Source organism: Papaver somniferum, chromosome 2 (assembly GCF_003573695.1).
Source record: "Papaver somniferum cultivar HN1 chromosome 2, ASM357369v1, whole genome shotgun sequence".
Taxonomy (NCBI): domain Eukaryota; kingdom Viridiplantae; phylum Streptophyta; class Magnoliopsida; order Ranunculales; family Papaveraceae; genus Papaver; species Papaver somniferum.
In genome coordinates, this window is record NC_039359.1 from 162,859,791 (window position 1) to 162,881,976 (window position 22,186).

General features: G+C 36.8%; 1 protein-coding gene across 1 annotated transcript; it reads left to right on the plus strand.

Moving 5' to 3' along the window:
• The first annotated feature begins 21,106 nt into the window (after positions 1 to 21,106).
• On the plus strand, positions 21,107 to 21,808 carry LOC113354222 (monothiol glutaredoxin-S7-like). Its single transcript, XM_026597624.1, has one exon. It carries the CDS (start codon positions 21,389 to 21,391, stop codon positions 21,698 to 21,700), a length of 312 nt encoding a protein of 103 aa, XP_026453409.1. The 5' UTR covers positions 21,107 to 21,388; the 3' UTR covers positions 21,701 to 21,808.
• Positions 21,809 to 22,186: the final 378 nt, after the last annotated feature.

Below are 22,186 nucleotides of genomic sequence, written 5' to 3' on the forward strand. Positions count from 1 at the left end.
GCATAAAAATCCATAAAACAGTATTTCAGCTGGTTGTTGGTTGTTTCAGTTTAGATTCTCTAGATGTAAAGAGATCGGTTTGTGGTTAACCAAGAAGCACCCTTCTCCTGCCAGTATCTCTCATGATTCTTTTGTTTAGATTTTTTCGCTTATTATTTTTTATTATTTCTTTTGTACAAGCTGCATAGCGCTCTTTGTAGAACTCCGATAGCCTTGGTTAGGGTTTTGGAGTTTTACGTTAGTTTATATGATTCTTTTTCTTTTTTCATGTTTTTCTGATTTCTTTTGTTTTGCTGATTTTTTTATTGTTATTTCTAGCCGATCTTTATTTATTTTTGTTTCGATATTGTAGGTTAAATTAACAGTCCCCTTCTTCATCGTAATCATCTTTTGGCTATTATTAAAATATTGGTGCGCAACTAACATAGTAGCTAATTTTGCAGGGTCCATGACTTGCAGATTCCTATAATATCATGGTGAACTTGCATAATTGTAGTGACTTCCATTTTCAGATTGCTCAGCCAAAAAATTCAATACATGTCATGTAATTTCTTTCTTTAGTAAAAAATGTTTTGTTTTATAAGGTTAGAGCTTTCTTACATTTACACAATTTCCTGCAGGTATGTGATTGATTTGGAAATAAAAAATTACAGGCCGAATACCATGACTTCACTTATATATACCTACATAACCTGCGGAGTTACCTAATCTACAACTTCGATTGATGATTTGTGTACAATAGACTTTGGAAGCATTCGTATTCTTGCTCTAAAAGAATATAACTATTACGTAATTGATTTAGGTTGTTGATTAGTAGTTAATTTTGAGTTTATCTTCGTATCTTGAAGGGCTAGCAGTTTGGTTTTGCTTCCAAGACAAAGAGCAAAAATTATTGATGCACATGATGTGAAACCTCTATAATCGAGTGGACGAAGCATTGAATTTGACAATGTACCCTTTGGTAACTAAGCATACACGTACACATCTGGTGCTTTCTAGCCTAAGCATCTTGCATTTGTTGTTTCTGCACTTAAAGTGTGCCTTCCCCATGTCAGTACCTTTCACTTTCTACTCTTCACGGTGTCTTCTACTGGAAATTAATGAAATATTTATTTCAACCTTTAAACATAAGTGGTTTGCCAACAACTGAACTGCAATTTTTTGTCTCTTTGGGAGTTCATTATTATAAGCTCGCATAATAAATTTAATTCGGGATTCTACAACATAAATGATATGTTTCCTCAAAATCCTTATAGTCATTAATGTGCAAAATACTCCCTCAATGATTTAGAGCATTTAAGTTAACATTATCTCTTGCTTCTTCGAAACTCTGTTGCTAAGATGGAACCAACTCTTGATATGATCAGGAGCATAAATCTATACATGTGAAACTGCTTTTTGCGCGACGTTACATGAACTGTGTAATAATAGTGTTGTAATTTCTGTCTTTCTTACACAAAAAGTATGAAATGCATGTTAACACGGCAATTTTTAAATTTGTTGTTTCCATTTTCATAGACCCATATCGTATTCTTCGTATGAAGGATAAGAGTAGTATTTATATGTCTAAACGTGTTTTCTATAATAAAAAAATTGTGCTTGGACATAAAAATACTAGCCTAATTTTAGTTGGATGACACATTTACTCCATAGTGCCCCCTGTTGAACTCAATATTTTTTGAGAATGTGAGCATGTAAGACTATACTTCTATATAATTTATTGTTTAGACCAATTGGGTGGTCGTTTCCCTTGGTGAGAATCTTGATTTCTTCTCCTTTCTTGCACTGCATATATTTAGGTTAAACATTTTTGCGTTTTTATTTTATTATCTTACATTGCACCTGCTTGATTTTCCGTACCATCATCTTAATTTTCCTTGGGATCTGATAAATGTTGCAACATCTTAATTTTGATCGGAAGGATTTTTCAATTATTTGTTTTCTCCGGTCCCGTGTAATACATTTATTATTACAGACGTTTTGCACTTTCTTTTATGCATTGCTTGCTTCCAATTCCTCTAACAGCCACTATTTAACGAATTAATCAATTTAATGGAACATTCATTTGCAACTGCTTTTGTAGCATCTAAAAATATCCATTTGAAGTTCGTAAAAATGAAAACACCACGACAGTAGGAAACGAGCGGATCAAAGGCATTGCATTGATCATGGGTAATATTTCATGTCCTACCAATAATATGTTGTGCATATCTATGGATTTTTTATTGTCACTACAATCTTTTTTTTCTTCTTATATTTGTAGATTTAATCTGAAGTGTATCTTTTTCAATCCACTGTTGACCATTTGTTATTCGATTATATTACGTCCGAGATTTAGTTGTTCATACCAAGGAAAAACTCAACAGATTGTAATTAAGCTTCTATACGAGTAATCTAGCCTTATCATAGGATTTATAGTATGTATTAGGTTGTCTAATGAGCTGACTATATTATGTTTCTTGATAGCGTATTTCACTTATAACGCAAATTAAATTTTTGATAAAAAAAATTCTATTGATTTCATGACAGTCAAGTACAAGGATGATTTATGATTTATTATGGACATTTTCGAGTAAATATGGCTTAGAATTCAATACTTTAAATTTATATGCAGGTTTCATTGGCGACTTTAGTGTCGGGAATGGTTGTTGCAGTTGGAGGTTGGGAAATTCATGAGGTAGAAGCCACATCAATGATTGATTCCCGAAGATATGTTGCTTTCCTTGGTACTCAGGTATCCATCGTATAATTAAATTTAGGAATGAGGTGCGTAACTTATGCTTATACCCTTTTTTAAAATATTTCTGCATTGTCCAGAGTTCACTATCTGAATTGATAGGTGCCTTGGGATTTAGTAGCTGGCCATAATTGGTTTATGCGGAAGAAGCTAGAGGGGAGACAGTGTAGGTCAAAGATTACCATGATACAGATCTCCTGATTTCATCGTAGTTTCTTCGTTGACATGTAGGCATTCCCATTTATTTTACTGTATGGGCATCTAATTTTCATGAGGCTTTGAGATGATTATATTTTGATTCCATCTTTGTTCATATTATATTTTGATTTTATTATTAGATGTCCAAAGAATATTATTTCTAGAGTTTTCAATGTGTTCATATACATGAGGTTAAGATTCTTATTTGTACAAATATTTTTCTGATAGATACAATGGATGCAGAACATTGCGTAACAAGGATGCTTGGGATGTAAGTAAGCAATGTTTTCATTGATGTCAGATGAACTGTAGGTTACGGGGAAATATAACAAAATAGCAAATTCGAAATTCACTATGAGACTTTCTTTTTGGTACTCATGTCTGGGTATTAAACTGCTATGCTTTTACAAATTATGTTTCTCAATTTAGTTCACATCCACTATCTCATTAAACCAAGAGATGCTGAACCAAGCTCCTTACCATCACTGCTAGCTATGGTTCAAAGCTCAGCTGCCAAGGGTTGCGAGAGATTTTCGAGGTCGGCATGGAAAATGAATAAGTAATATGAATTTATGAAAGATTTATTTGTTTTTGAATTCGAACACCAGAGAGAAAGATGAAGTAAAATTGATGTTACTTTCGTTAAAATAAGGAGATTAGGAGGGATTTTGAAGCCAAGATGGAACTGAGATTGGGTATGAATTATTTACTAATTTGGGTTGGAGATTGATAAGCTTCTGGTGACACTTTCAATCCGTAGGAACTGTTCTTACTACACTACCTGTTGATAAGGCAATGGAGACACTATATCATTTTTCATCACATGAAAGAAATAGTAAGCTCTCCTTTCAGTTTGTTATACGATGTACTAATATGTAGAGAAGTTTTTTTTCTGAGCTCTTAAACATGCTAATTTTATGCCCAATAATGATATGGTTATTTCTCATAAAAGGTATGACTGCTGACGTGGTGCATCACGCTTATGAAATATTTTATTGCGGCAAGAAAGTTGGGATAAGAAAACTTGAACAAATCAGTTGTAATCTTTCATCAGAACTACATGTAGATATATGTGGTTCATGACAAATAGAAACTCTAAAACGCATAGAACCATCATCTTTCTTTTAGTTTTGTTTGTATTTGGATTTTTAATCATAGATTTATGGATCATGTCATAACACGGGTTGGTGATTGAGCCCCAGTTTACCAGGATTGACGTCATAACACTGGTCGAGGATTGAGCTCCAATTTATTAGGATTGATGCTCTATTAGTTCTTTTGGATTTCTATATATGGTCCATGAGATTCTGCCTAAGTAACTAGGGATGTAATAGGTTGGAGTCATGATATTTCTTTGTATTAAAAGAAAAATTCTTGCATAAATAAATGATATAAAAATACTATGTGATTAGGTATTTTTTGAGCTTCTTAAACCCCAAATTGTTCACATATATACTCATCTATAATTTATAAAGTGTAAAATCAGCTGACTTGAAAATACGACTTAGAAACATCGACAAATAGTGGGATTCTACGTACTGATTCGATATGGCCTGGTGTTAATTTTGGAACCATGAAAGATATTCGTAGTTAGAAGGAAAATCTGAGATTTCTTGATAATATTTTGAGTTTGTCTCATGATATTTCAAAGGAAAAACAATTGAACTATTTTCTGTCGTTAGATATTTGATGTCCTAGAAAATTGACTCACTGATTAGACATCATCAAGGCTATAACAATTGACAGTATTAACTTATTTGAGTGAAAAGCTTACATTTTGATGGTGCTAAATGGTCAAAGAAGTTGATGGCGTGTATTATAACACCCTGTGTTTTTGGCATGGCGCATGCTAAAAGATGCGCCATGGCCTGAGATGAAGCTTCATCCAAAGCTTCCATCGCTTGGTAAGAGGTGGATTGGTTTAAGGCCAACACCGCGCCAAAATGGCGCGTTGTGTTTGGCATTTGGCCAAGAGCCAAATCTCGCATCAAATGATGCATTAGGCCAGTTGGGTAGGTGGCCTTGAGCTAGCAGCGTAATCATTGCGCATTATGAAGGTTATTGTCTTAGAGCCAATGTTTCACAATCATTGTGCATCAGGCCATAGAGGGATGGCCAAAGGAGTGTTGCACAATCACTACATGCAATCATTGTGCATCAGGACATAGAGGGCTGGTAGAACGAGTAACGCACAATCATTGTGCATCAGGCCAGAGAAGGCTGCCCAAAGGAGTGTTGCGCAATCATTGCAATGAATAGTGAATAAGTCATGTCAATCTCCTCACCTTTCCATACTTGTAGAAATGTCAAATTAACATATATAGGGAGGGATGGTGATTTGAAGGTGCATATGCGGACTATGTACCAAGTAAGCTTCACAGCTTAGCCGAAAGATTATAAATGATGCCTAAGGCTCATTTATAGTTGCGTAACCTTGCGAAGAGGGAATTTGATGTAGGCATCACTATGCCATGTCGCGGACCCGATGATGCATAATCATTGTGCATCATGACGGAACGGCCTATGCGGACTAGGTCATTACCATTTTTGATAGGCCACAACCTTACAAAAGATTTGGTTTGAGTTGCTATCCATTCGTGGATGAACTACGGTCTGTGCTTGATCCCTTTAGAGTAGGGAAAGGTATGTAGGAAGTCGCAATGAGTTGCAGCATTGCCGTTCCAGCACGTTGTCGCTCATATCATCTAATTGTGAGATGATTGCGGCAGATTGGCCACTCATATCATCTAAGCTCGGTAGCTCGATGCAAGAGATGATTGTGGTCAATCATTATGAGTCTTAGTTGCATGCCAGCAAGTGGATGCTCATACTTCCGATCAAGCTACAAAGAGCAAACTATAGCCTATTTGGAGACTAAAAACCCGAGTGTCGTAATTTAGCTCAAGAGGAGTCCATTTTGATGGGAAACGACCAAAAGATCAATACATGTTGATCTATACATACACATGGTCACCAGAATATAGCCAAATTCCATCGTTTAGGGATTCAAAAGGTCTTTTTTGTCGTTTTAGGAAAGTTCTTGTTTTCTTAATAAATCCTTTGCGGATCAAGGGTGAGATGTAACGGTGTGGAAGCTAAGTTAGCTTCATCATGCTACACGAGCATGCTTGCAAGGGTAGATGGACATGCATTTTCCTAGATTTAAGGCCCGGACCGTAGATTCATCATGGCGCACCGGGGGAGTTACGGCCTGCGGGGCAACGCGCCAAAGACATAATTTTCTGGTCCGTCACAGTTGGTATCAGAGCAAGTTATTCCGAGATAACTCTAAGGACTGTGCGGAATGGACTTGTCAGCGAGCATTTTCTTACAAAGGAAAATATAAAGTTAGAGAGTAGGCCAACTTTTGCGCGGAAAGAATTTGTGACTGGAACTGCCAGTTACTTTGCAATTCGAGTTAAGCTTGGATGAGAACTGTGAGTTTTCCTGGCCAAAGTGGCACCCCACTTATGAGTGGATATCCGTAATACCGTCTGGGACTGTGAGTAGACAATGGAACTGATCATCCCCACACGTTGGCAACTGGCCAAGGGTGTGCGTTGTCAGGCCCGACTAGCATCCCACTTACGAGTGGCAACCTGGATGACCGTCAGGGACGGTGGGCAATTGGAATCTGTTCCACACAGTACTATGTAAAAATCTTGTCATTACGATGACACCTTTCAACTTGTGAACCTTAAGGATTCCTGAGTGGTAGTATGGGATGCCATTTAGGGTACCTGGTCGAGATATCCTCTTGGCAATGGCCAATTGCGATTCTTGGAATTGTTGTGGGAACTTTTGGATTCCTGGACAGGAGATATGGGACGGTTGCTCAGAAGGTCTAAAATGTTGTTCACGATAACTTGAAGAAACCCGTGATTTCTGAGCACCTGGTATGGTACTTTTTCTCAGGAAATCCAAACCGAAGAGATTGTCCACAATAGTTTTTGTTTTGAATTTCGGGGACGAAATTCTTTAAAGAGGTGAATAATGTAACACCTTGTGTTTTAGGCATGGCGCATGCAAAAAGATGCGCCATGGCCTGAGATGAAGCTTCATCCAAAGATTCCGTCGGTTGGTAAGAAGTGGATTGGCTAAAGGCCAATACCGCGCCAAAATGGCGCATTGTGTTTGGCATTTGGCCAAGAGCCAAATATCGCATCAAATGATGCATTAGGACAGTTGGGTAGGTGGCCTTGAGCTAGCAGCGTAATCATTGCGCATTATGAAGGTTATTGTCTTAGAGCCAATGTTGCACAATCATTGTGCATCAGGCCAGAGAGGGCTGGCCAAAGGAGTGTTGCGCAATCATTACACGCAATCATTGTGCATCAGGACATAGAGGGTTGGCAGAACGACTAATGCACAATCATTGTGCATCAGGCCAGAGAGGGCTTCCCAGAGGAGTGTTGCGCAATCATTGCGATGAATAGTGAAGAAGTCATGTCAATCTCCTCCCCTTTCAATACTTGTAGAAATGTCAAATTAACATATACAGGGAGGGGTGGTGAGTTTAAGGTGCATATGCGGACTATGTACCAAGTAAGCTTCACAGTATTCCTTTCTAAGGAGTCAGCTGTCTGGGCGGGTCACCTTATTCTAGGTTCCGAGTTACCTTCTTCTAGGCTCCGCTAGGCGACACGGCATTCTCCTTCAAATATATAGGCCGGCCCCCTTATCGGATTTGAACCGATGACTTACGCCTTACCATGGCGTTACTCTACCGCTGAGTTAAAAGGGCTCATTTGATTCAATTGTTTGTTAGTCAAAGAAAGATTCATGACACCCCCATTTCTGTTCTTGGTTCTAAGGAACTACTTTAGATTCTTACTACAATATTAGTTCATCCAATAGGGGAAGCCAACTATGCTAATTAGCCGAAAGAGTATAAATGATCCTAAGGCTTCACAGTTGTCGCTCATATCATCTAATTGTGAGATGATTGCGGCAGATTGTCCACTCATATCAACTAAGCTAGGTATCTCGACGCAAGAGATGATTGTGGTCAAGATTGATGAGTCTTAGTTGCATGCCAGCAAGTGGATGCTCATACTTCCTATCAAGCTACAAAGAGCAAATTATAGCCTATTTGGAGGCTAAAAACCCGAGTGTCGTAATTTAGCTCAAGAGGAGTCCATTTTGATGGGAAACGACCCAAATATCAAGACATGTTGATCTATAGATACACATGGTCACCGGAATATAGACAAATTCCATCGTTTAGGGCTTCAAAAGGTCGTTTTTGTCGTTTTAGGAAAGTTCTTGTTTTCTTAATAAACCCTTTGCGGATCAAGGGTGAGATGGAATGGTGTGGAAGATAAGTTAGCTGCATCATTCTCCACGAGCATTCTTTCAAGGGAAGATGGACGTGCATTTGCCTAGCTTTAAGGCCCGGACCGTAGCTTCATCATGGCGCACCGGGGGAGTTACGGCCTACGGGGCAACGCGCCAAAGGCGTAATTTTCCGTTCTGTCACAGTTGGTATCAGAGCAAGTTATTACGAGATAACTTTAGGGACTGTGCGGAATGGAATTTTCAGCGAGCATTTTCCTACAAAGGAAAATATAAAGTCGTAGAGTAGGCCAACTTTTGCGTGGAAAGAATTTGTGACTGGAACTGCCAGTTACTTTGCAATTCGAGCTGAGCTTGGATGAGTACTGTGAGTTTGCCTGGCCTAAGTGGAACCCCACTTACGAGTGGATATCCGGAAGACCGTCTGGGACAGTGGGTAGACAATGGGACTGATCATCCAAACACATTGGCAACTGGCCATGGGTGCGTGTTGTCAGGCTCGGCTAGCATCCCACTTACGAATGGAAACCTGGATGACCGTCAGGGACGGTGGGAAATTGGAATATGTTCCACACAGTACTGTGAAAAAATATTTTTATTATGCATAACCAAAGACGAATACATAAAGTTTTTCTTATACAAAAAAGAAAAAACAAGCTAAAAGTTCACCCTTTTTTTTTCCCGTGGTCTTTAATAAAATTTCCGAAAGAATACATGAAACAACATATAAGGATGGATCATTCTGGCTACAACAAGAGAAACATCTAAGAAAAACCATGTAGAACTCTTACAATGTCATGCGACGTACTGGCAACAAAGATATAGAATTCAATGGTTACAATCGGTGGATCTCAACACAACCTTTTTCCATACTAAAGCTACCATCCACAGAGCCTGTAACAATATACGACTATTGAAAGATCCACAACACAACTGGATAAAAAAGAAGGAAGACGTTGTTCAACTCATTCTATATCACTATACTCAACAATATACGACCCCACAAACAGTGATTGATGAAGATCTTTTTACAAATATCAGACCAAGATTAACTCCAATACAATCAGACCTACCCACAAAGGAAGTAACTACAACGGAAATCAAACAATCCCTCTTCTCCATAAATTCAGAAAGCACTCCAGGTCCAGACGGCTACACAAGTAAGTTTTTTAAAGTTTTCTGGGAAACAACTCACCAACAATTGATAGCAATGGTTCGAAGTTTTTTTAATAACCTAAATATCCATCCTCTCATGAATCACACAAACATAACTAATACCTAAAATTGACCATCCATCAAAACCATCTCAGTTCAGACCCATAAGACTCTGTAACGTCACTTATAAAGTCATTTCAAAAATTCTAGTCAACCTAATTAGACCCCTTCTCCCATTTTTAATAAGCCCTTACCAAAGTTCTTTTGTTTCACAAAGATCAAACACGATAACATAGCAATTGCTGGTGAACTCTTCCACCATATCAAAACCTCTAACCGCACCAAAGATCCAAAAATAGCTCTCAAAATAGATATCCAGAAAGCCTATGATAGCTTAGATTGGGGATTCATCAAAACCTCCTTTACAAAACTTGGATTTCCATCAGCCTTTATATACTATATTATGTTATGTGTCACAACAGTTACATATTCAATCAAAATCAATGGTACACCCCATGGCTACATCACCCCAACTAGAGGTATCAGACAAGAAGACCCACTATCTTCCTATATTTTCATTATATGTGCTGAAATCCTATCTACAAATCTAGGAAACCTGCAAAACAAAAATTTAGTTCGGGGACTTAACATATCGAAAAAAAGCACCACCCATTATTCATTTAATATACGCGGATTATCTTCTAATCACATATAAAGCTTCCGATCAGAGTAACCATCACCTTAAAACCCTACTACACTCTTATAGCACATCTGAGGGAAAAATAATTAATACTTCCAAATCAGTAACCATTCATCACCCAAAACTAGACCCGATCAGGATAAACGACCTTCAACAATTCTTTATTATATCGGCTACCTCAAAACCTCCAATCTATTTAGGAGTCCAATTCAAACAAGGAAGAGCATCCAATCATACCTTCGCTCCCCTCCTACAAAGACTAGCCCGAAAATCCAAAGGATGGATGACAAAATGCTTAGATCCAGTCGGAAGACTCACTCTCATGAAAACCTCCCTAATTCCCACCACAAATCACATTATGCAAACACAAAATCTACACATCAATATTCATAAACAAATAGATCGTATCACCAGGAATTTTTTCTGGGGACATGACTCAAGCAATAAGAAACTTCACCATATAGGATGGGATAAAGTAACAAAACAAATATCCGAAGGAGGATTAGGAATAAGGAAGAGCAGTGATCACAATAAGACACTACTCATGAAGAAAATATGGAATTTACATGAACAACCTAACTCTATTTGCGGAAGCCTCTTCAGTGCAAAATATTTCAATCAACAACCAATTCTTCAGGGCATTAACTCAATACCCTCCTCCTCCAGTCCTCAATGGATAAACTGGAAGCAATTGTCCCTACCATACAACACTTGATTTTCCATCGTATTGGAAACGGATTATCAACTCCCATAGAAGCCAATTGGATTCCACACTCAACAAACCTAAACCCATCACAATACTACCCAATCCGAATGGTAGCAGATATCATCGACCTAATCTCCCACTCCTGGAATCATGAAAAATTAAACTCTCTTCCCAATTCCATAACCCAAAAAATCATGAACATCCACCTTCCCCAAAATAGCCCTTAGGACAAAATTATCTGGCCACACTCTAAATCTGGAAACTACACTACCTCATCAGGATACAAATGTCTAACCCAAAATCAACCAACTCACACTCCTCTGCCACCCACCAAATTCTTATGGACTTTACCATGTCCACCAAAAATTCGGATTTTCTTGTGGAAAGCCATTAATGAAGGATTACCAACCTTCTCACTCTTACATCACATCCGTTTGACCAACTCAGACATTTGTCCCAGATGCAACACTGACCCAGAACTAGCAAGTCACCTACGAATTCACTGTCCAACGGAAACTACCGCCTGGAACACATTACTCACTCAACTATCCATTACATCAAAATCTAACCCTCCCCACCCAACCTTCCCCATTACGCCTCAGACAACCATTTCACAAATACTGCAACAACCGACGTCAAATTCTATAATCTCCTCTTTTTGTTTTCTTTTCTGGACCTTATGATTAGCTAGGAACAACCTAATATACCAACAAAAGCAAACAACTTCAGAAGAAATCCTAGCATGGGCACAAAAACTGCAACAAGAATTTTATGGAGCATTACACTCTTCACCACCAATCATACCAGGAGATGCACCATTATTTAACCACCCAACCAGAGACAAAAGGATATCAACAATATCGGTAGGATGGTCCATCCTGCACATCAATTGGATTAAATTAACACATATGGAGCATCCATAGGTCACCCAGGATTTGCGGGAGCAGGATTCATATGCAGAGATTCTGATGCACGAACTTTAATGGCTCTAGCTCAACCAATAGGAATCACGACTGACTTAAGTGCAGAAACCCGGGCTTTGCTATTGGCATCAAGAACAATAGTGGAAAGACAATGGTCAAGATTTCTCTTTGAAATCGATTCATAAAACCTTCTACGATTCATCACCTCCTCGGTCCCACCACCTTGGCACATATCGGGAATGATAGAGGAAATAAAAATCATATTTCGACAAATCCCACAGGCTGCTATTCAACACAACTACATGGAAGGAAATCAAGCCGCAGACGGACTAGCCAATCATGCAGCAAATGGAAGTCAAACAGGGAATTTATCAACTAAAATTTGGAACCAGGCAATCCCATCTTTTATTAGTCAAATTCTGTTTTATGATTCCATGGGTACCACATACCCAAGAAAAATTGTAATCTAACTCCTTTTATTAATATCATGCTTCAAGAAAAAAATAAGGATGGATCAAGAACTCTACCTAGGATGTATAGTACCATTTTATACTTTCGGGGTATTACGGCCGAAAGTCTTCAAATTTTCATAGATAGTAAAAAATGAGATCAAGATATGTATTTATTAATAACTATATATTCTTGTTGGGAATTATTATTATTATTTTTTCAAAGATTAAAATAATAATACAATTCAAATACAATCAAAATTTTAGTAAACTTGTAGCATCACTGTGAGTTTAAGTAGTTGAGTTATAATAATCCTTCGACAATAAAGAACACGATGCTAACATACACTATCAGGCATCCAAATTTTTGCACACTTCTAAAATCGGGGTGCACATTCTGGCTCTTTCTATTGGATATTTTCTCGGCTAGAAAACCAGTTTTGGTATTTACAAAAGTTTCCCTATAAAACAATTATCTCCTTTCTATTATTTTATTCTCTATTCTCACCATATCATCTTTATAGTCCTTGAATTGTTCTTGATAATGTTTACATCTGTTTTTCATTTTTTTTCCAACCCGATTCCGTATAAAAAGTGTGTTAGCCGTTAATACTCAGTGATCTGAAGAAAATGTGAGATTGATGAGGTAGGTTTTTCAATTTTCAAATTCAAGATTATGGATATATATGTCATGATTTCTGTGAGTATGTTAATGAAGTTGCACATTAGTGAGGTGATGGTGGGCTGTAATAGGTTTTCAGTTAATCGAAATTATTTTATCAACGAGTTATGCAAAGAGACATATTTTCTTGTGACTTTATAAAAAAATTCTTTGTAGCACTACATATAGCTAAATATTTTGAATGAAATATATAAGTTCAAGTTGTCAAAGCATAAAATCTAAGACTTTATTTTTGAGATGAAAATAAAGTTTAATTTCCTAGTTACATTGTTAGAGAGACAAGACTATGAGGGTGTGAATTATTGATGTTCTTTTTCATCTCATAAGGCATATAGAAGGGGGTTTCTTACATAATAAAATTTCAATAGTAAAATCGATAGTGGTAGTTCTCGTAATTAAGGTGGTTTTCCTTTTGTCTCTAATAGATTTTGTTATTTTATCTTTTTCTGAATGAAATCTTAGGGAAAAAATAAAAGTGGAAGGGAAAGCGAAAAAATCCCATCATGATGGCCGGAATGCGCACCCAAGTCTTAGAGGGTGTATGAATTTGGACTCGGGAATCCAAATTTGTGCAGCCCTTTAAAATCGGGGTGCATATTCTGGCTCTTCCTATTGGATATTTTTCGGCCAGGAAACCAGTTTTAATATTTAAAAACTTTCCAAATAAAACAATTATTTCTTCTCTTCTTTTATTCTCCACTCTCGTCATAATAATTGAGTTGATCTTAAGCTCATATTTATCGTCCTTGAATTGATCTTGATAATGTTTATATCTGTTTTTCATTTTTTCCAACCCGATTTCATATAAGAAATTGTGCTCGCCATTAGTACTCAGTGATTTGAGCAAAACAGATAAAATTAATGAGTTAGGCTTTTTTATCGTCAAAATCAAGATTGTGGATATATATACCATGATTTCTGTGAGTTGCACATCAGTGATATGACGGTGCGATGTAAGGTTTCCATCCAATGCAAATTATTATACCAACAATCAATCACATAATCTGGACTCCGGTATTACTTTTAACCTTTTTTTTAAACTTGTTACAGGACTAAAACAATGAATAACATAATTTCGGTACATGCTTAATATATATGGTGTGCGTTATTACCTATTTTAAAAGTATATGTATTAAAAAAATTTCTTACAAATTTAAGAGAAGAGTTAAAGCTATCCAAGGTTATCCCTTTACTAGGTCCATCTCTACATAGATAATAAAGCATGAATTGTAACAAAACGCTGGAATTTGAAACTTCTGAACCTAGATCGTGGACCCCCCAAACCCTAACCTGTAACAAAAAAGTTCGAATTCGAAACTTTTAAACCAGGACTATGTGGTAGTGGCACCACACTGGTCTTTTACAATTATTTTTTTATTAATAATGAGTTTCGAATTCAAATTATTATTATAGTATCATCACTCGTTGATTTTATCACTATATTACGATGATATCAACCACATACTGCTGTCAAAATAAGAAAGTTTCTAACAGGTATTCCTAGCCAGCTTTAGGAAATGACATGCAAGAAATGGAGTTTCACAAAGTAAAATAATGGCATCAAGCTATCATTTAATGAAATTCCACTTCCATGACTCATGAAATATTATTTGAGCCTTGTTATTGGGAAGGAAAGAATGGATTTTGGGAAGGAAAGATTAAGAGGAGGTAATAGGATTTTCAGGGGAGGGATTGACTCTTGAATAAACAGATAAAATGTCTAGAACGTCCTTAAAATGCATTTTCTTCCCTGCGAACACCATAACTAGCCAAAAATGATTTAATGCTTTATAAAAATTAACCTAGACTTTTGGGTTGAAATCAAGTGAATCAACAACCGCAAATAACACTATGCAAATGGCTAAATCTACATCAAACACATTAAGGTATTTAACGGTGGTTTTAGACCTTGTAACAATTGAACAATTCTCTACATAAGTTTGTGATGTAGGACATCCTACTCACAAGTTCTCTATTTTATATTATAAGGATTTCCTTTTATTAGCTTTAGTCTATTTCTTTATTTAGGATTTCTTTCCTAGTTCTAGCGTGTTTCCTGGTTTGGTGTGATTTCCTTTTCTAGTCCTGATTATATTTAGAATCCTTGAAGCCTATATAAGAAGGCATAAGCATAGTAGAGATACACAAAATTCTACAACCAATATTATTATTTGATTAATATCAAACTAATCTTTTATTTTATCTTTATTTTATCATCACTTTTGTGAATCTATTGATCTCACACTAGTTTTTATCTTTATCGGATCTTTGGTCCAAATCATACGCTTCCGCTATGTCAAGTGGCATCAGAGCCACGGTTGAGATTCTCTATTTATGAGTTTCTTGGCTTTGTTTCTATCCACAGTTAAGAGCCTCCATTGTGCCTTAATTTTCAAGTTCTTCATTATGGAAAAAGAATTTCGTACTAGATTTAGAGTAGATGGAATGATCACTGACTTTTTTATTGATCCATCAAGTCCGAAAAACTATATATCTATTGGAGCAGCAAACTACTTTAAGAAAAGTAATTACGGAGAATGGTATTTATTTGGCGGTCTTATTGAATTGACCTTCAACAACGATATGTATGGAAGTTTTGCTTATTGTGAACTATCTTGTAGAGAAAATTTTCATAGGATATTAGGAGAGCCTTGGATTTCGAGTTTAGGTGCTATGTATAATGAAAATTTGCATAGTTTTGATTTTCGTCAAGGCAACAGAATATATCGTTTAATGGGATTACATGAACCAACACCATTACGACGTTGGACTGAAAAAGAAAAGTCAGATTTTTGGAAAGAATTCGATGAGATACTTGCATGTTTCCGAGAGAAGATATATTTTGAAGATCCTACGCTAGCACTAGATTCACAAGTGCCTATCTTAGAAGAAGAAGAAGAAGAAGAGAACTCTAGTGTTGCTGAGATTAATCATCCAAAATCCACTTTTTCGCCTGTTTCCGACATAGCTATCTTTGTTCCTAAGAATGTGCAAACTCATGAAATACTCGATAACGCCGTCAAGAATCCACCTCATTGTTTTCAGATTATTGATTTTTCTATTACTCCTACTGATTTTGTTATGCCAAAGTTAAGCTTTCAAAACATCAGTTGTTATGTGAAGTTTCTGAATTTTCCTGCTTTATGGCCTAAACAATTCAAGTCACAGAAGGAGTCAAAGTACATTGTTCGTTGGGATGGGCGCTCGCAGTATTTATTAGACTTGAAGATGAGTACTTCAAGAGATAGCGGGCATGTTCCTCCTTATGAATCACTTGAACTAATACCAAAACAAAAGTCTATATCCAAGATTATTACGCAGGTTTCCATGGTTGTGAAAGAGTCAGGGATACTTACTTCGAGAGATCAACCTGTTACTATATGAAGAAAATTACAGGAACACCTACTGGTTGAAGGCTTAGAATTGCACGGAAGAAAATATAATGATCTGATACGAAGGAATCACGGCTCTCCACGGGTCACCCATGATATTTTGGCAAGGGTACATGGGGTCTACGCTTCACTGCCAAAATATTCAGAAGAAGATATTGAATATCCAGGCATCGAAAACACGAGAAGAAAAATAATCGGAAGGAAATAGCCAGAGGATAACAACGTCTTGATTATGAGAAAGAAAGATGAGAAAGGGTTTGAAATAGCAGATGATAACAACTTCACTAATCGTGCTCCTCCAACAAGGGAATTTGGTATTATGTAGAAATATGTTTCTTCTTATTCATGCTTCAGGGATGCTATAGTTAGCAACCTGAGTAAGGGTTTAATATTCGAGAGTTCTGTTAACAAGATTATACAAGTTAAACCCTCAGCTGGATACTTGCACTCGCTTACTGATTCGAATTCAGGTTCTCGTTTGAACTCCTTAAACTGGATTGGTAACTACAAAGAAGCTTCATTCAGAGTACGTGAAATCGAAGAAACTTCTCCAAGTCAACATTGTGTTCCCTGCCAAGAGTATGAGATCCCACGAAAACCCCCTTGGTTCGTGGCTGTGCTTTTGCTGTGTGGATCCCTAAGGAGAAGAAAACGAAAAGGAGATACTACTGCTCACTCTACTCCATGCCCAGCCACAACAATTACGGCAGAAGTCTTTTTTCAAAAGGAAAAAGATTCAAGCAAGTTGTTAACGGAAAATGCACACAGCGGAAATGTTAATTTACAGATGGAAAGATCCAAGGGAGGAACTGACGGTATTTACTTCATAATTGATGGAAAACATTGAATAAGCGTATGATGTCAGCTAGGTTTATTGAGAACCCACACGACGTTTTTGTTCAGTCTGCTAGACCGGCGACTGTTCTGAGACTTGCTCACTGTAGTGGTGCTCAGTCTATTGCAGGAAAATGCACCCAAGATATGTTCATTAATCAGATGCAAAAACCTTTCACGGAGTCGCGTCTTCTCATCCTTATCGACTCAAAGATTAACTGTCATCAAATCAAGGAAATTACCCTTAGGATCTTTCCGATAGACGAGTCAGTTCAACTGTCCTGGAGACTATCATTCTCAAAGAATTCCGTGATTCTCGAGACATTCCGTGCTATTATTCAGCGACCGACAACTGTACGGGCTCAAGGTGCACCTGAGAATGATGGATTGAAAAATAAATATGTAGTTGCACATAGTCTGGTAATTGATCTCCTTGAAATGACTGCCAGGTTGAAACATGATGTTTTGTCTTGCAGCAAAGAGAGTTTCAGGATTTTTGTTGCAATATTTACAGTCTCTAGAAGGTCTATGAACATTTTTATTTACTGGGTTGCGATGTATAATGAAGCTAAGTTAGCATTCTTCATATATTCGACGGAAACTGATCGTACCCTATTAGAATGGAGAGTTAGGTTTGACGTCACATTTCTGCATGTGCAAAAGGCTACTAGCCACAGTCATATGACAGCTGTTGAGATTATGCAATATGTTGCTACACATAGTAAAGGAAAGCCTAAACCTACCCAGGAGCAGAATGGTGCAGTCTCCAAGCAATCTTATATACTTGCACAAAATCTTCAATCAGTTCCTACTCTAAAAGACAAGCTCAAGAAACATCACTTGGAAACAAGTAGTAAAAATAAAGACGGAAATGTTCCAGCATAAATGGCGTCTCCGATTGCGAAACTTCCAGATCCCACTTTGGAAGAGGGTATTTTAGAAAATCCTAAGGAATCACCCTTGTCTACCAATGGTTTAGTATCTGGCATGACAGTTTTCCCGAAGTCACTACAGAAATCACCAACCGGTTTAAAGAGAATGAAGTTTGAAGGTTGATTACACAAACAAAAATTGTTCGGAAACTGCATTTAAATTTCATGGAAGGAGCTAGTACTATTATTGATCCAAAGTTTCAAGAGAAGTTGGCATACTGCCTCGTGAGACTGCAGTCAACATCAACTGTTGTCTCGTCATTTTTACCAAGATTTGATATTATTCTCAACATGCAGTTTGCAGGGTTAAAAAGGAAGTCTTCTATAATGTGGGCCAATGCAGTACAGGAAGTTAATTTGATTATTCAAGCTGACCTACTATTCTTATGTAAGAGATATGTTTTGTCTGTTCTTGAAGGAAGTTTTTGTGACTCATATATAGATTCGAAGGAACGAGATATGGACAGACAAAACAAGAATGATCTGACATAGCAAGTGTGTAGCAGTGAATACAAGAGGCGTGATCGAAATAGGAATGACGACCTTTGTCTTTGTTTTAGACCATATGACCTAGGCGGCAATGGTGACAATGTTTTTCTTGTTATACGAACTCAAGCTATCTGATTGATGACGATCTTTGGTGTCGTTTCCGACCGTATGACCCTGGAAAAGATGTTTGTGTTTTTATGCCAAACTCAGGCTATCTGACTGTTGACGATCTTCATCGTCATTTCCGGCCCTACGACCTTGGCAAGAGTGCAGTCTATTGAACTCGTGGTCGAGTTATTTTCAAGAAGGGTGGCCTGATGTAGGACATCCTACTCACAAGTTCTCTATTTCCTATTATAAGGATTTCCTTTTACTAGCTTTAGTCTATTTCTTTATTTAGGATTTCTTTCCTAGTTCTAGCGTGTTTCCTAGTTTGGTGTGATTTCCTTTTCTAGTCCTGATTATATTTAGAATCCTTGAAGCCTATATCAGAAGGCATAAACATAGTAGAGATACACAAAATTCTATAACCAATATTATTATTTGATTAATATCAAACTTATCTTCTATTTTATTTTTATTTTATCATCACTTTTGTGAATCTATTGATCTCACACTAGTTTTTATCTTTATCGGATCTTTGATCCAAATCATACGCTTCCACTACGTCAGTTTAGAATTTATGATCTCATGATATATAACGATGAAGACAAGTGATGAGACTATGAAATTAATCAAATCATAGTAATGCACACGTATATTTTATTGATTTTCAGTGCTTACTTGTAATGTAAAAATTCTGAAAATCGGAAATTTCAAAATTAAGTGTCGACTCACCGAAAGCTGACAAAAAAACATTGAGATGATATTCACAATTGGGATAACTTTGACATAGAAAATAAGTTGGTTGTTCATAGAAAACAGTTAGGGATTTTCCAAGAAGACAGCTCGTCGGAGTCGCAAGTGATGAAGAACTGTACCTTAGTGATGGCAGGATTGGAATTTAACAAAAGTATATTTATTTTGACTAAGTTTTACTTTGACCAAACATTGACTTGAATTTAGTCTAATTTTTTCTCTCCTCAAATCCATTCTTTCCCACCTCGTAACAGTAACAGGACTCTATTATTTGGAAAACAAGATGCTCATGCATGTGTAATATGTGGCTTAACATTCACACTTTGTTAGTTTGATGCTCATCTTCACGTTGTTGGATTGCGGCATTCACGACACAAAGAATCAAAACCCACTGAATCTTATCTCCTTATGGCAGAAATGGTATCTCCAAACCAGCCAGAGCCAACGTAAGCAGAGAAGAATATCAGTCCAGTACATACATACAAACGTAGACGAGTCTGATTATCTCTTCCTCACAGCTGTTTGTATATGATATGATGACAAGTACTGGAATCTCAACCTTTCAATAATGTTGGTTGAACGCGTAGCAAAGGGCCATTTCCCATCAGGCCAAGATTTTGTATTGCGTCGTACGATAATGGATTGATCGGTCTAAAAGTTTTTATGGTTTTATCATGACAAAGGTAAAAGGGACACGTTCTAAAGATTAGATATTCATCGACCCCTACCGTTATATTCTTGATGTGGAGACTATGTTATCCTAAACCAATGCAAAATTGAGAAAAATCGATATGCATGACTCACAGATTCTGATTTTAGATAGATGAAAACAGAAGTGTCACTAAATCTCACCTTTCACTTTCCTTGATGACCTAAAAAATATTTATCTCCTATTGTTTTTCTATTTTATTTCTTAAGGTTTAGTTTCTCATTCATTCATTTTCATTTTTGATTATTTCTAAAATTGTATTTTGAGAATAATATAGGTTGTCCAATAGTGAAAAGGAAAAGTTCCATCCAATGGATAAAATTCTAATTCTTCCTCATATATATGACTCAGCAGGTTCTCCATTGATAGCAACAGTAAGTAACACTACTTTGTCAAATTTGCTCCATGAAAAATTCAGTTCATTTACAATATTGATCATATATCAATGAGCCTCCTCAGGTAAATTATAATTGTGAACACTTCAATAACAAAGAAACTACCATGCAAGAGTGGGGTTTCAATATCAATTTTGAACAAATCTTGCTGCATTTTCAATCTTGTTTCATACAATAACTGAGCAGGGTCTGTCACTAAGGAATGATATGAGCAAAGACTGATTATTAGAATCGGCGTAAATACTTATGATAAACTAAAGTATGACTCTAAGGTGGCATGTCTAAATTTGGGCTCACACTGTTGGTCCGCCTCTAGTATCTTCCTACAAATGGTTTTTTCCTAAACGAGTGTCCCGGAAAAAAGTACACAGTTGTACGGTCTTATCACTGGCATCCTTTGATTTAGGCCTATCTAGGATATGATTAAGGATGTTTGCATGCAAACTAACTTTATTGAACAAGGAGTAACAAATAATAAAAACTAGCATTATCAATAGAGAAATACATGTTCGAAATGGAATTAAAAAAAAAAATATATATATCAAATGGAATGTCTCAATATCATCCAGCTTTTTCTTGTTTCCACAAATAAACATTATCCATAACCATCATCCATTTCATCTGCCAACACTATAAATACCTCTTCATTGTAAGCTCAAAAAACACATTCAAAAACAGTTTGCTAATCTAAGCTTTCTCTTGCAACCCATTTTCATCAAATTGCTTTTTGAAAGTCTTTTACTTCTGAATTCCCGCATTTTTCCTTATTTTCCATCAGTTTCTTTCTTTGATAGATGTAAATTAACAACTGACATTTATATCCGAAGTACGTGGTTATTTGCATCAGGGAGAAAAACCATACCCTTTACATAACAGTGCTACTGTACTAGTGACATTTTCTTCGCAGATAGTAATTTGAGAGATCGTATTCGAAATGGAGAGAGTTGCAAGGCTAGCTGGACAAAAGGCAGTGGTTATTTTCAGTAAGAACTCGTGTTGTATGAGTCATTCAATAAAGAGTCTTATTATTTCCGAACTAGGTGTTAATGCAGCCGTTCATGAACTTGATGAAGACCCAAAGGGAAGAGAAATGGAGAGAGCACTTATAAAGAGAGGGTGTAACCCTGCCGTCCCTGCTGTATTCATCGGCGGTGAATTGGTTGGTGGTGCTAGTGAAGTCATGGCACTTCACCTTAATGGCTCACTAACTCGTCTTCTTAAACGTGTTGGTGCCCTTTGGCTGTAATCAAAAGCCTTCGGCAAAAAAACTTACACTCATGATCTTATGATATATGTGCGTGAATGGAGAATTGCTAGCTATATATAATAAGTTTTCGGCTATGTAAAACATATATATTTAGTTAAAAATGCATGTGATAATCATGTTTTATGAGGAATAAAGTTTGAGTTTAAAATGCTAGCTATATCATAATTATTTTCTTTTTCTTCACCGGTTTAATATTCTCGTGAAATTTGGTCGAGAAATGGGGAAATTACACGGGAACATTAATCTTGTGATTAACCATGTATGGATGCAATCCTCATGAAAGGGGTCGTGGCATTGATCATGAAAGATGCACCATTCCCCCTCCGGTATATATACGGCAAACAAACTGAACAACATCTACTTTTTTTAATTTTTAGATGAAAGAGAGAATTGTACTGAGAAGAAGAATGTACAGAGTTATGCTACTAGAGGCAGCAAACTAAAAAGCAAAGAAAATTATAACCT

Coding starts and splice junctions, on each gene's coding strand:
- LOC113354222 (XM_026597624.1), top strand. CDS start 21,389: ATGGAGAGAGTTGCAAGGCTAGCTGGACAAAAGGCAGTGGTTATTTTC.